The sequence below is a fragment of the Bos grunniens genome, chromosome 24 (assembly GCF_055505025.1).
Source record: "Bos grunniens cultivar Pamir isolate PY7600 chromosome 24, Bosgru_T2T1.0, whole genome shotgun sequence".
NCBI lineage: Eukaryota > Metazoa > Chordata > Mammalia > Artiodactyla > Bovidae > Bos > Bos grunniens.
In genome coordinates, this window is record NC_141188.1 from 59376137 (window position 1) to 59388794 (window position 12658).

Sequence of the window (12658 nt, forward strand, 5' to 3'; positions counted from 1 at the left end):
TGAGCATTCTTTGGCATTGCCTTTCTTTGGGATTGGAATGAAAACTGACCTTTTCCAGTCCTGTGGCCACTGCTGAGTTTTCCAAATTTGCTGGCATCTTGAGTGCAGCACTTTCACAGCACCATCTTTCAGGATTTGAAATAGCTCAACTGGAATTCCATCACCTCCACTAGCTTTGTTCATAGTGATGCTTTCTAAGGCCCATTTGACTTCACATTCTAGGATGTCAGGCTCTAGGTGAGTGATCACACCATCGTGATTATCTGGGTCATGAAGATCTTTTTTGTACAGTTCTGCTGTGTATTCTTGCCACCTCTTCTTAATATCTTATGCTTCTGTTAGGTCCATACCACTTCTGTCCTTTATCGAGCCCATCTTTGCATGAAATGTTCCCTTGGTATCTCTGATTTTCTTGAAGAGATCTCTAGTCTTTCCCATTCTGTTGTTTTCCTCTATTTCTTTGTATTGATCGCTGAGGAAGGCTTTCTTATCTCTTCTTGCTATTCTTTGGAACTCTGCATTCAGATGCTTATATCTTTCCTTTTCTCCTTTGCTTTTCGCTTCTCTTCTTTTCACAGCTATTTGTAAGGCCTCCTCAGACAGCCATTTTGCTTTTTTGCATTTCTTTTTCTTGGGGAGGATCTTGATCCCTGTCTCCTGTACAGTGTCACAAACCTCTGTCCATAGTTCATCAGGCACTCTATCAGATCTAATCCCTTAAATCTATTTTTCACTTCCCCTGTTTAATCATAAGGGATTTGATTGAGGTCATACCTGAATGGTCTAGTGGTTTTCCCTACTTTCTTCAATTTAGGTCTGAATTTGGCAATAAGGAGTTCGTGATCTGAGCCACAGTCAGCTCCTGGTCTTCTTTTTGTTGAATGTATAGAGCTTCTCCATCTTTGGCTGCAAAGAATGGTCATAATACTCCCTTATACCTGTGATATTCAGCCTTGACGAATGTTGGTGTAGTTATGCACGATGTCAAACTCCATTTTCTAGCAAGTATTAATTATAAGGGAATTATGTCTACCACCCTCCCAGAAAAGGGTATAGAACAACCCAAATGAACTTTTTGGCCAATCCAGTGGATGATAGGGTTTCTGTTTGCAAGTAGTACTTTTATCTAGTTGAGTAAAGAAGACATAGCAGCCCACTCCAGTATTCCTGCCTGGGAAATCCCATAGACAGAGGAGCCTGGTGGGATACGGTCCATGGGGTCGCAAAGAGTCAGAAGAGTCTTAGCAACTAAACAACAACAAAAAGAAGACATGCTTATGAAAGAAAAGCGCATGGCTTTAAGGCAAAATGTGTCAAATAGAGCAAGGGTCTGCCAACAACAGCCTATGGGCCATATTCAGAGCGTGGTCTGTTTTTGTATAGCTCATGCGCCAAGAACATTTTTTTATATTTAAAATATTATAAAACAAAAACAAGGTACACCAAAGACCCTGCTGCTGCTGCTGCTGCTGCTAAGTCGCTTCAGTCGTGTCTGACTCTGTGCGACCCCATAGACGGCAGCCCACCAGGCTCCCCCGTCCCTGGGATTCTCCAGGCAAGAACACTGGAGTGGGTTGCCATTTCCTTCTCCAAAGCATGAAAGTGAAAAGTGAAAGTGAAGTCACTCAGTCGTGTCCAACTCTTAGTGACCCCATGGACTGCAGCCTACCAGGCTCCTCCATCCATGGGATTTTCCAGGCAAGAGTACTGGAGTGTGGTGCCATTGCCTTCTCCTGAGGCCCATATAAAGCCTAAAATATTTACAATGTGGCACGTTACAGGAAAAGTTTGCCAACTTCTGCTATACAAGGTGAGCATCATCAGGAGACTGTCTAAAGGGACGGCAGCCATTTGTCCTGTAAACCATTTTCCACCACTCGACTGTTTATTCCCTGCCACACCCTCGATGGGGCCAAAGGCATATAGCAGGCAGATCGCACTGAAGAAAGGGTGCTGACCTGACTTACATCTGTCATTGGCAGTTGTCTCGACTTGGAGCAGTGTTCTCTCAAGGTCCTGGAACCTGAAGGCAGCCCCAGCCTGTGTTTACTGAAGCTGCTGGCTGAGAAGGGCTGTACAGTCATGGAGCTGAGCGACTTCCTGCAGGCCATGGAGCACACCGAGGTCCTTCAGCTTCTCAGCCCCCCAGGTAGGCCTTCCCCGTGAGCACGTTCTCCAGGAGGTCAAGGAGGCCAACTCAGAGGGAAGTGTCTCATTTGACCAGATGAATTGTGTTAAGTATTGTTGGAACATGTACACATATGGAGCCTCATTTATTCCCCTGGGTTGAGACTAAAGAATGCATAAAAAGCAAATACAATACAAAAACTTCAGTTGGATTGTTTTTCAAAAAAAAAAAAAACAGCTATAGAACACATTTTGGGGACAGTTGAAACAACTTGAATACAACATACATGTTAGATATTAAAGAATTATTATGTGATGATGGTGGTGTCATTCTGTAGAAGAATGTCTTTATTCCAAGGAGGTGCGTGTGAAAGTGTTGAGGGGTAAGGTTTCTATAACTTATGTTGAAATAGAACAGCCAAGAAAGCAAATACACATGTATTTATTTATGTGTATGTATGTGAACAAGATAAAGTATGACAGGTGTTTATTGTTGAAGTTTTTTGCCAACCAGCATGGTGCTTTTGAAATGTTGAGTAACTCAACCAAATGAGTTACTTTTTTTTCCCCTGAATATACCAATATTGAGTGAAGTTGCTCACTTCCAAGGTCAGATGTGATGAATAGGAAACAGTCCTTCCTTTCCACAGCTGTGGGTGGAGTTGGTCAGTTACCATGACGTCAGCAGAAGGGACCATGTCATCCAGGTCATGTGACAGTAGCCACACTGCAGACCTTTCTCAGGGATGTGGGAAATTAGGGACACGTGGTATAGAGGCATATTGTGAAGTACATGTACCAGAAACCTCAGTGCAGGTTGCCGTAATAAAGGGAGTATTTTGGTTCCATCAAAAAGTCTTGCAGCAATTTCGGCTTCAGGAAAGGCAGGGGGCAGCCCTGTTTCCAAGAAGGTGGATTTCGTCTCTGCCCTTCCTTTCCTGTCATTGACTTCCTCCCAGGACTGACTTTTACATAGTCATAAGGTGTCTACTAGCTGTTCCTGGCATTTATCCTTGTCTCAGCAAAAATCATCGGATTCTCTAGCAAGTTAACTGATTTTGGTCATGTGCCCATCATCCCTGCACCTGTCACGACCAACGCGATGGAATATGCCAGTTCACCTGGCGGAGAACCAGGAGGGAATGGGTTAATCAGCTTGCCAGAAACTGTCTTGTCTCGTGGATCACCAGACAAGACAAAACTGGGTGCTGCAGGGTGAGGATGGGGAGCTGAGAACTCTACTACAAATGGACCCTGGATTGTAAGCCGGGAAGCTTGGACTCTCAGGTTATCCCCTGCTTTTCCAGGCCAAGTGCAGATGGTGAAACAGCCTCCTATAAACACCTCCTCTGTGTTACCGACTGTATCGAATGCTTGATGAGTGTTTCTCAGGGTCTTTTCTTGGAAGAGGCCTGGTTAGGAATAACTGGCTGCTAACACAGGTCCCGTCTAGATGCAGGTGCTCTCCGTCACCAAACAGTAAACCAGTCCTTCAGGTGACGTTCACTAATGTTTGTATCCCCAGTGTCTCAGAAGTGCCCTGGCATTGTGGTGATTGAAATCTACCAGCCTAGGGCACTCGGCTATAAAGTTCTGCTTTATAGAATACCAGGGCCTCTGAAAACTTAAGAAACTTCTGTGGGTATAAATATAACATCTCATTAGGTTTTTCAGCAATTGCACTTAATGACCCTGTCAAGTCTATAAAATGAAAGTAAGTGTTCTTTACCTCGCAGATTTGGGGGAGCTGCGGAGATGAGGCTGTGTTGACCTGTATGTAGGAGGCTGCACACTCATCTCATGGTTTGTGTTGTGATCGCTGGCCTGAGATTGAAGGTTTTCAGATTTTCTGTGTGTGAATCAGGGTGGACTGAAATGGAGTCACATATTTATTTGCGTATATAGATATGCCTGAAAGTTTTAACTATTTCCTGTTTTGATGTGATAAGCCGGCAGCAGCCAGTACAGTACCATCCTCATCAACTCAGTCATCATCTTTGGAAAAATCTCTGTTTCTGCCCTTTGTGTTTCTCTCCAAGTAGTAAGATCAGCGCCTTGCCATCAGCATTGCCTTGTGCAAGTCATTCAGATTTTAGGCCTATAGGCTTTTTCAGTTATACGCTGGGGCTTTTTCACATTTGAGGGGAGACTAGGAAAAAGAGAGAAGTTTCTGCATTACCAGCGAGGCACTATTTCTGTGAAGTTTTATGTTGGATTAGCCATACATTAGAAATTGGTTGTTACTTGAATGTTCATTGTTGATTTAAGAGGAAGTAGTTGGGGATCTAAAAAAACTCGTAATTTACAGTCAGCTTTCTTCCTGAATCTTATGTGAGTAATCTAAAACTTACTGTATTTACATGTGTTAGAGTATAGAAATTTAAGAATTAAAGAAGAACTTAACATTTCAGTAGGGACATTGAGAATAAAAACCATTGTAATTAAGAATGCAAGCCCTGATAGAATCAGCTTAATGTGGGATTTTGTTCACTCAGTCAACCTTGCTGTACTCTAATACTTTTGCTATTCCAGGCATTGTGCGTGGTATTGTGAATTCAAAGATGACTAAGACAGTAGTTCCTGAGCGTTCAAAACTCATCATCTAGGAGGGAAGACAAACATGTAATTCATCAAATCCAGTATAATCGTAAAACAAGTATAAATAAATCTCCAGTTTTTCCTTTTCAGTGTGTTCCTGAATCTTGGTGAAAATACAAAGTGGGAATGTTCTAATATTTTCTCTTTTTTTGATAATGCAGTCTCATAAAAGGATATTAGTTCTTATTCCACAAAAAAATCTGATGACTTTTCTCTGATTGTCCTTATAGAGAGCTCTGGTTTGAGAGACCAAGATGCTGTAAACCTCCAAACAGGCCTCTCAGGCCTAAATACAAGGAGAAGGGGAGACTTCAGGTTTATTTTAGTCTGAGTTTGCCATCTTCTATTCCTGTTGTTTGTGGGAAGACAGCCACAGATGGCCATAGGAGATGGCTATGGTACCGGGTTTCTCGAATGTCTTTGTTTTGGTGGCCCAGACGTAGATGGGGAGGGCTCCCCCGTCTCTTACTGCAACAGTTGCCTTGATGAGGAGCTAACTTCTGTGGTTGCTCATTTGAGGTCTAAGCCAAGGGTTACGCACGCCCAAATTCTTGTGCTCTATGGGCTCGGATACCCGATATATTTTGCAGAAGATTGTGATTTATCCTCTTCTGCCTTCCTTCCAGTTGGGTTTCTCCACGGCACATGGGTTGGCCAGCTTGCCTCTTAGACTAGTCTAGTCTGCACTTTATGTTAGAGAAATGGCTTATGATTTTTATGAATGGACGGTGTCCATCCGCATTGTCCAGCTCTGACTCACTGTTTTCCTATTTTTATTCCTCTCGGCATTTCAGGGGAAATTGGAGAAGGGCAGGGGCATTAAATGAATTCACTGAAACTGTTTTGAACCAGAAGACTGTAATGATTTTTCAGACCTTTTTTTCTTTTTTTTAAAGGGTCAAAGATCCTGGTCTCAAAACAACCACGATTAGCATCTGTAGCCTTGGCAAACACAAATAAGCCTAGATGTGCTATTTGAGATGCTTTTGTCTTGAGTGCAGAGGTGTAAGCACCATCCGTGAGGCTCTGTTTTAAGAGAAACCGTTTGAGCGCAGACCGACCAGCTCTATCAGCTAGGGCCATGCTCATCACGAGATTTGTTGCCAAGGAAGACATGCTCTGACCTGGAATCCACTAAGCAGGGGCTGGAGGGTGGGGGACATTTAGAGAGAATTACTGTGTTACACGGACTTCCCAGGTGGCGCTAGTGGTAAAGAACCTTCCTGGTGATGCAGGAGCGGTAAGAGACCTACATAGGGTTGCAGTAGATGGACGCCAGGGCTCTTTCTGCTCCAGTTTTGTGATGCTGCCATTTTATTTCATTCTTACATAAAAGGAGCTTTGCCGCGGGTACATTTCAGCCATGCTGGCAGAGTCATGTGGTTTCACTGAGGTCTTTTCCATTCTTCCCCACTCCTTTTTCATGTCAATTCATTTTTCTTCTTTAATTCCCTGTCACATACTCATGGTTATGTTTCTGATATCAATTTTATTTTTTATTACTTTCATTGTCTGTAAGATAAGAGCAAAGATGGCTATTATTCTTCAGTTTCTAAGATACCTCTACTTCACGTTTTTATCTTCACAGTTCTGTGAAGGACCAGAGCAGGACTGTCCCGAACATCTAAATTTTAAATGTGAGCACACAGTTATGTGGAAAAGGAGATTACCGGAAGTTATCATTTGGCCAAAATCACAGTTGGTTTTGACAAAAGTAGGATCAGAACCTGGCCTGGATTCACTGTCATCTCCAGTAATGCTAGGAAGAGTCTAGATTGTTCGGGATGCTTAACTACAGATTATCATACTCAATTCCCTCTTTGACCCACCGACCTCAGTTTTTTTCTTCTTGACAAGTTAAAAAGTACTCAGATACTGCTGCTTCTGCTGCTGCTGCTAAGTCATTTCAGTTGTGTCTGACTCTGTGCGACCCCATAGACAGCAGCCCACCAGGCTCCCCTGTCCCTGGGATTCTCCAGGCAAGAACACTGGAGTGGGTTGCCATTTCCTTCTCCAATGCATGAAAGTGAAAAGTGAAAGTGAAGTCGCTCAGTCATGTCTGACTCTGCGCAACCCCATGGACTGTAGCCTACCAGGCTCCTCTGCCCATGGGATTTTCCAGGCAAGAGTACTGCAGTTGGGTGCCATTGCTTTCTCCACTCAGGTACTAGATCTTACAAGGGACTCATCTTGTTTCATGAACAACAGAAATTCCTGAAAGCGGGATGTTAAGAAGAAAAAAGAGGTAAAACTGGAAGGAAGATTAAGAAAGTGGGGAAACAGAAGGGGAGTGCTGGTGAGGACTGGGAGGGTGGGCTTCCGTGCCAGGACACTGCAGGGAGCTGGTGGCTGGCAGCATGAGCAGAGTGAGCTGGGAGACCAGGTTTAGCCGCAGCAGACACAAACGTCAGTTGACCTGAAGGAGGAAAGGGCATGGACACACACTGCTTGTGTGATGAGGGAAAATTGTTAAAGGAGGAGGGATGGTGTTTATCGTGGGACTCTCTGGGGTGCTTTTCAATAATAGCCTGCTGCTGCTGCTAAGTCGCATCAGTCATGTCTGACTCTGTGCGACCCCGTAGACGGAAGCCCACCAGGTTCCTCTGTCCCTGGGATTCTCCAGGCAAGAATACTGGAGTGGGTTGCCATTTCCTTCTCCAAGTAATAGCCTACAAACGCTCAAAATAAAACCTCAAAGGGAGGGTTTTAAATGGAAGATGGTGGAAATGGTTTTTTTGGTTCATGGCTTCTGAAAATAGATGCACCGTAATGTACACAATAGATCTATTCCTGGAAAAGTTGTGAGTTGCATCAGTGTCAAGGGCTTTGTAAGAGAGAATAAGGCAAAGGGAGCTGATGAGGAGTCCTTCTGTCAAGTCAAGAATCACCCCTGTTTATCTGTGTAGCAATTCCAGTGGGGGTTTTATTGTTACATATCTTGAACCGGTTGTTCTATACAGGTGTGTGTGTTGAAAGCACAATCCTCGTGTGCCATCAGACCCAGTCAGATTGTCCCCACCTTACAGGAAATCAAGTAACTTATGTGACTTCTTTGCAGATGTTATCTGAAAATAGGCTTGTTTGCCAGGAAGCTGCGATCGCCCTTTACAATAGAGCTTTCATTTCTGTGCCTGTGAACACCCTCCCGAGAGCTCTGCGCCATCCCCCTCACGACTTTGTTTCAGCACCTTCTAGCGGGCACTGCACGAGGGTGGTTAGAGGTGACCACCGTTCCCTGTCGCGCGCGCATGCACACATGACGTGGGAGGAAGGAAACATATGTGGTTGAAACATGGGAGGTATTGACTTCTCTCTTTACTCCTCACCCAGGGCGGTTTTCAAATCACACTTTGCCTTTCAGTTCTCAGTCTTTGAAGCAATAAATAATAAAAACATGTCTTTGCTTGCTTCCTGAAGACTTAGACAACTAAAACCGTTGGCACAGGACTGGTGTATACACTGTATGCTTGAATGTCTGTTAAAAGTTACTTAGTCTTGTCTCCCACAAAGGATGCTTCTGGAATATCCTGGTCACATGGCCTGCTTCGACTAAAGTCATTCATTGCTTTTTAAGACCCTCTAAAGAGAAAGATTTTCAGTTTCTTCTTTCTCCTCTCTTGTCTCTTTGTGTAATAGCAGGGACTCTTCACCAAGGTAAATATTGAAGCACTGTTGTGGTGCAAGACACACTCCTTCCAGTAAGAGAGACTCACTCTGGCAGAATATAGGGTTAGCGTGGGAGACACATTAAGGGTCCCCAGAAAACTGGGACTTGCCTGCCGGTCCAGTGGTTAAGACTCTGCTCTCCAGTGCAGGAGTGCCGGTTTGGTCCCTGGTTGAGGAACTAAGATCTCACATGCTGTGCACTCAGTCGTGTCCACCTCTTTGCCACCCCACGGACTGTAGCCCACCAGGCTCCTCTATCCATGGACTTTTCCAGGCAGGAATACTGGAGTGAGTAGCCATTTCCTCCTCCAGGGGATTTTCCCAAACGAGGGATGGAACCTGCGTCTCCTGTGGCTCCTGAATTGGCAGGCAGGTTCTTTACCACTGAGCCACCTGTGAAGCCAGATTGCCCGTGCTTCAGGGCCCGAAAAAAAGAATCACTGGAAAATGACGATGTGTGAGCTGACGAATGTATCCATTAACTTATCATGGCAAGCATTTCACTTGCCACGTATATGTATAACTAGTAAACCATCGTGTTGTACCCCTAAATATAAGCAGTTTTGTCCGCTGTTCTTCAGTAAAGGTGGAAGGAAAAAGAGCACTGGGATGATCAAAGGCTTAAAAGAGTTTTGAAGCCTAGGAAAACTTAGGTTTGCATCCTGGTTCTGCCATTTTACAGTGAGAAAAAAATTAGTCCTGGGGAGGTTAAATAATTTACCCAAGGTAACTCGGATGACTTTATGCAAATGACTTAAGTTCATTTCTCCTCATTGTAACATTGATCTAATTACCATGGTTATTTTGAAGGTTAGAAATCAAAATGGCAGGCAAATATAAAGCAGCCAGTAAAATTGCTGCTGTAGTCATTTTTATTATTATAATACACATTTGTTCAGCAAATATGTGTTGAACACCCACTGTTCCACTGTGCCAAGCACTGTTCTAGGCATCAGGTGAACCGATGACTAAGACAAGAACCTCTGATTGAGTTGGTGAGACAGTAAGAAACGAGACTTCAGGTGATGAGTGCAGTGAAGCCCACAAAGCTGGGAGACTATCATAGAGAAAGAGGGTGGGGGCTTACCCATCAAGAGACCTTTCCCAGAACTGCTGAAGACCTGGATGTTAAAACTGTCTGCCATGAGACACTGGGGGTCAGGGGAGAAATCCGGCAGAGAACTGGGAAGCAAAAAGGCAGGAAAGAGCTTGTCTTCTGGAGGAAAGAAGTCTGCATCACTGGAGCGTGGTGGGCAAGGAGCTGGCAGGACGAGGGCAGAGGGTTCCGTTCACAGAGGGCCTTGTTGGCCACATAAGGAGCTTGGGTCATATTCTAGGTGCAGTCGGAGGTCCAAAGAGGGTTTTTAATCAGGAGAGCTGTGGATCAATTTGTTTTAAAAAGATATTGAGCTGCTGGTTGGAAGTAAGGAAAGAACGTTAGCAGATTGTGGCAACAGTCAGGAGGGACGGTGGCTTGGATTGAGATCATGGCGTGGGAGATGGTGAGACGTGGGAAAGCCTAGCTGACAGGACTTGCAGCTGAATTACGCGTGGAGAAGAAGGGAGTGTGCGGAGGGTCTGTCATGAGTCACTGGAGGCCCGGGGCTGGCTGAGACCTGGTCTGTCCTCCCTGAGACGGGGAAGCCTGGGGGGTCTAGGAGGCGCGGAGGCTCTGTGTCCCGAGGGCTTGGGGACAGCACATCCGAGGTGGCTGTAAGGCACCCTCATTTTAAAGCCAATTTAGCTACAATGCCTAGATTTATAGTTCAAATTTATACTCGTTCCCTTCTGTTGTTTTTGCAACTTTTTTTCTTCCCTCTCTTATCATACTTAAACGTTGGAAATGAGAATCCTTGCGTCTTAAAGTTGTAAGTCTCTCCTGGCAGTTGAACAGTATATGCGAGCGTTAAAATATAGTGTGTGAATTTTCTGGCTTAAGTAAGAGTGCTCATCCCATTTTCTGACTTCAACATATACTTTCCTACTAACATGGATAACAGAATTCAGGAAAGCTGTTACGTCAGCCATCCTGTGCCCAGTTGGCATCCACATAAAGGATGAATGAATATGAAAGCTTTTCCTTGGCAGGAGTTTAAAATTTTTTTTTTTTTTTTTTGAGAGGCCCTGCTGTATTTACTGATTTTCCAGAGTTTCTCCAGACCCTCAGATATGACAGGAATGCAATAAATGTTTACTCGTTTTGAATTTTGGTTTTATTCAATGTCTTTCCTGCATGGATTTCACATGCCTGTTTTGTCTTATATACTGTTCTTCCCCTTGAGAGTTTAGTACCTTTCATGTATTAAGATTGCTGTTCTTTAGGTCTGTCTCCTCTTCAGTGGTAATCTTGTTTTGATCATTTGCATTACTGGGTTGTAGAAGAAAAAGATATGAGATCATGTTCAGGATATGTGAGGAAAAATAAAAATAGGTGCGGGAAAGTATGTTTTATAAGTTTTAATGATGATTTCTCCTTTCTGAAAGCCAGCTGGGCTTCCCAGGTGGTGCTAGTAGTGAAGAAACCGCCTGCCAATGTAGGAGACATGAGACGTGGGTTTGATCCCTGGGTCTGGAAGATCCCCTGGAGGAGGGCATGGCAACCCACTCCAGTTTTCTTACCAGGAGAATCCCATGGACAGAGGAGCCTAGCGGGCTACAGTCCATAGGGTCGCAAAGAGTTGGACACGACTGAAGTGATTTAGCACAAAAGCCAAGATTTATGTATTAAAACCCTGGCAAGTGTGAAATGTCCTAGCCTTGGTTCCTTCAGTTATCTGCTGCTGCATAACAAATTATCCAAGACTGAGAATTTTCAAATCACCATCCACTGATTATCTCGGAGTTTCTGAGGGCAGGAATCCAGGAGTGTTGAGCCGCTGGTTTTGACTCAGCGTCTCTCATGAGGTGACAGTCCAGCCATCGGCCGGGGCTGCAGCTATCTGAAGGTCCAAATAGGGCTTGGCGATCCTCTCCTCACATGGTTCGTGCACGTGGGTGCTGGCAGGAGGCCCGCATTGCTTTCCTTACCGCCCAGGCCTCTGCAGAGCCGCGCAGGTGTCCCCGGGGACTCTCATCGGGCTTCCCCAGAGGGAGTGATTGAGAGAGAGGGAGGGGGAGGCATTCCATTATTGACTCCAGGATTCTTGACAAGAAGCTCTTCTCAGAAGTTTTCCATGTTTGGGGAATTCCCTGGCGATCCAGTGGTTCGATCTCCAGACTTCCACTGCTGAGGCCCCAGGTCAGGGAACTAAGATCCCACAAGCCATGTGGCACACCCCCTACCCCGCAAAAAGAAAAAGTTTTCCAGGTTTTGATGCTGGTAGTCATTTCTCAGATGAGAAATGTTTGCATCACATGTATCAAATTTTTATGGGGCTCTTCTGTTTCTCTGCCTTTCTGCTTACAGAATAGTTTTATTTTAATGCTAAACCATAGCATTGGAATTCTTCCCCCCCCCCCCCAGTGGACCAGTTTTTTTTTTTTAAGTCTTTATTGAATCTGTCACAACATTGCTTCCGTTTTATGTTTCATCTTTTCTGGCCAGGAGCCACATGGGATCTCAGTTCCCCCAAGCAGGCGTCTAACGCACATGCCCTGGATTACAGGGTAAAGCCTTAACCCCTGGTCCTCCAGGGAATGTCTTTTGAAGACATTTCAATGGCATTTAAACTCGCACTTGTCTTACAAAACCATGCCCCTACCTGAGTTGAAGTGCTGACCGTATAAGCACTTGTGATCAAGTAGTACCAGAGCTGGCCCTGAGAGCGCATCCTGACTGCTCCCTCAGACAGTTACTAAAGGCACATCCTGATTTCAGAGGCGTTAGGACGTGGAAAAAATATTTCTCAGAACTGAAGAAATACAGTGAAAAGTTTTCACCCCCAGTCGTCAGGGCTGAGGGGGATGTGGTCGATCAAAGTCTTCTGCAGGTGAGTTTCTTTCCTCCTGGTTTTACAGAGCCTGGAACTCACAGACTCACCATCTGATGGGGAAGAGATCTGAATAAGTGATTTATAGCAAGAATGAATATGCAGGTTATTTCCAAAATATTTCTTTTTTTGGTTTCAGAAACATAAACAAGGAAAGCCCCTCTTCTCTGATTCTATTTATATAACTTCTTTTTTTTTTTTTAAGGAATAAAGATCACTGTAAACCCCGAATCCAAAGCAGTCTTGGCAGGACAGTTTGTGAAGCTGTGTTGCCGGGCAACTGGACATCCTTTTGTACAATATCAATGGTTCAAAATGAATAAAGAGGTAATTTTAAT

The 12658-nt window shown here is 44.5% G+C and overlaps 1 protein-coding gene across 6 annotated transcripts in view; it reads left to right on the plus strand.

Moving 5' to 3' along the window:
* MALT1 (MALT1 paracaspase) overlaps nucleotides 1-12658 on the plus strand; it is a 68400-nt gene that overhangs the window by 14064 nt on the left and 41678 nt on the right. For all 6 annotated transcript variants that reach the window (XM_086373657.1, XM_086373658.1, XM_086373663.1 and 3 more), the window contains exons 2-3: nucleotides 1983-2149; nucleotides 12526-12647. In XM_086373657.1, the coding sequence (XP_086229783.1) occupies nucleotides 1983-2149; nucleotides 12526-12647 (289 nt within the window). The remainder of the gene's footprint in view (nucleotides 1-1982; nucleotides 2150-12525; nucleotides 12648-12658) is intronic.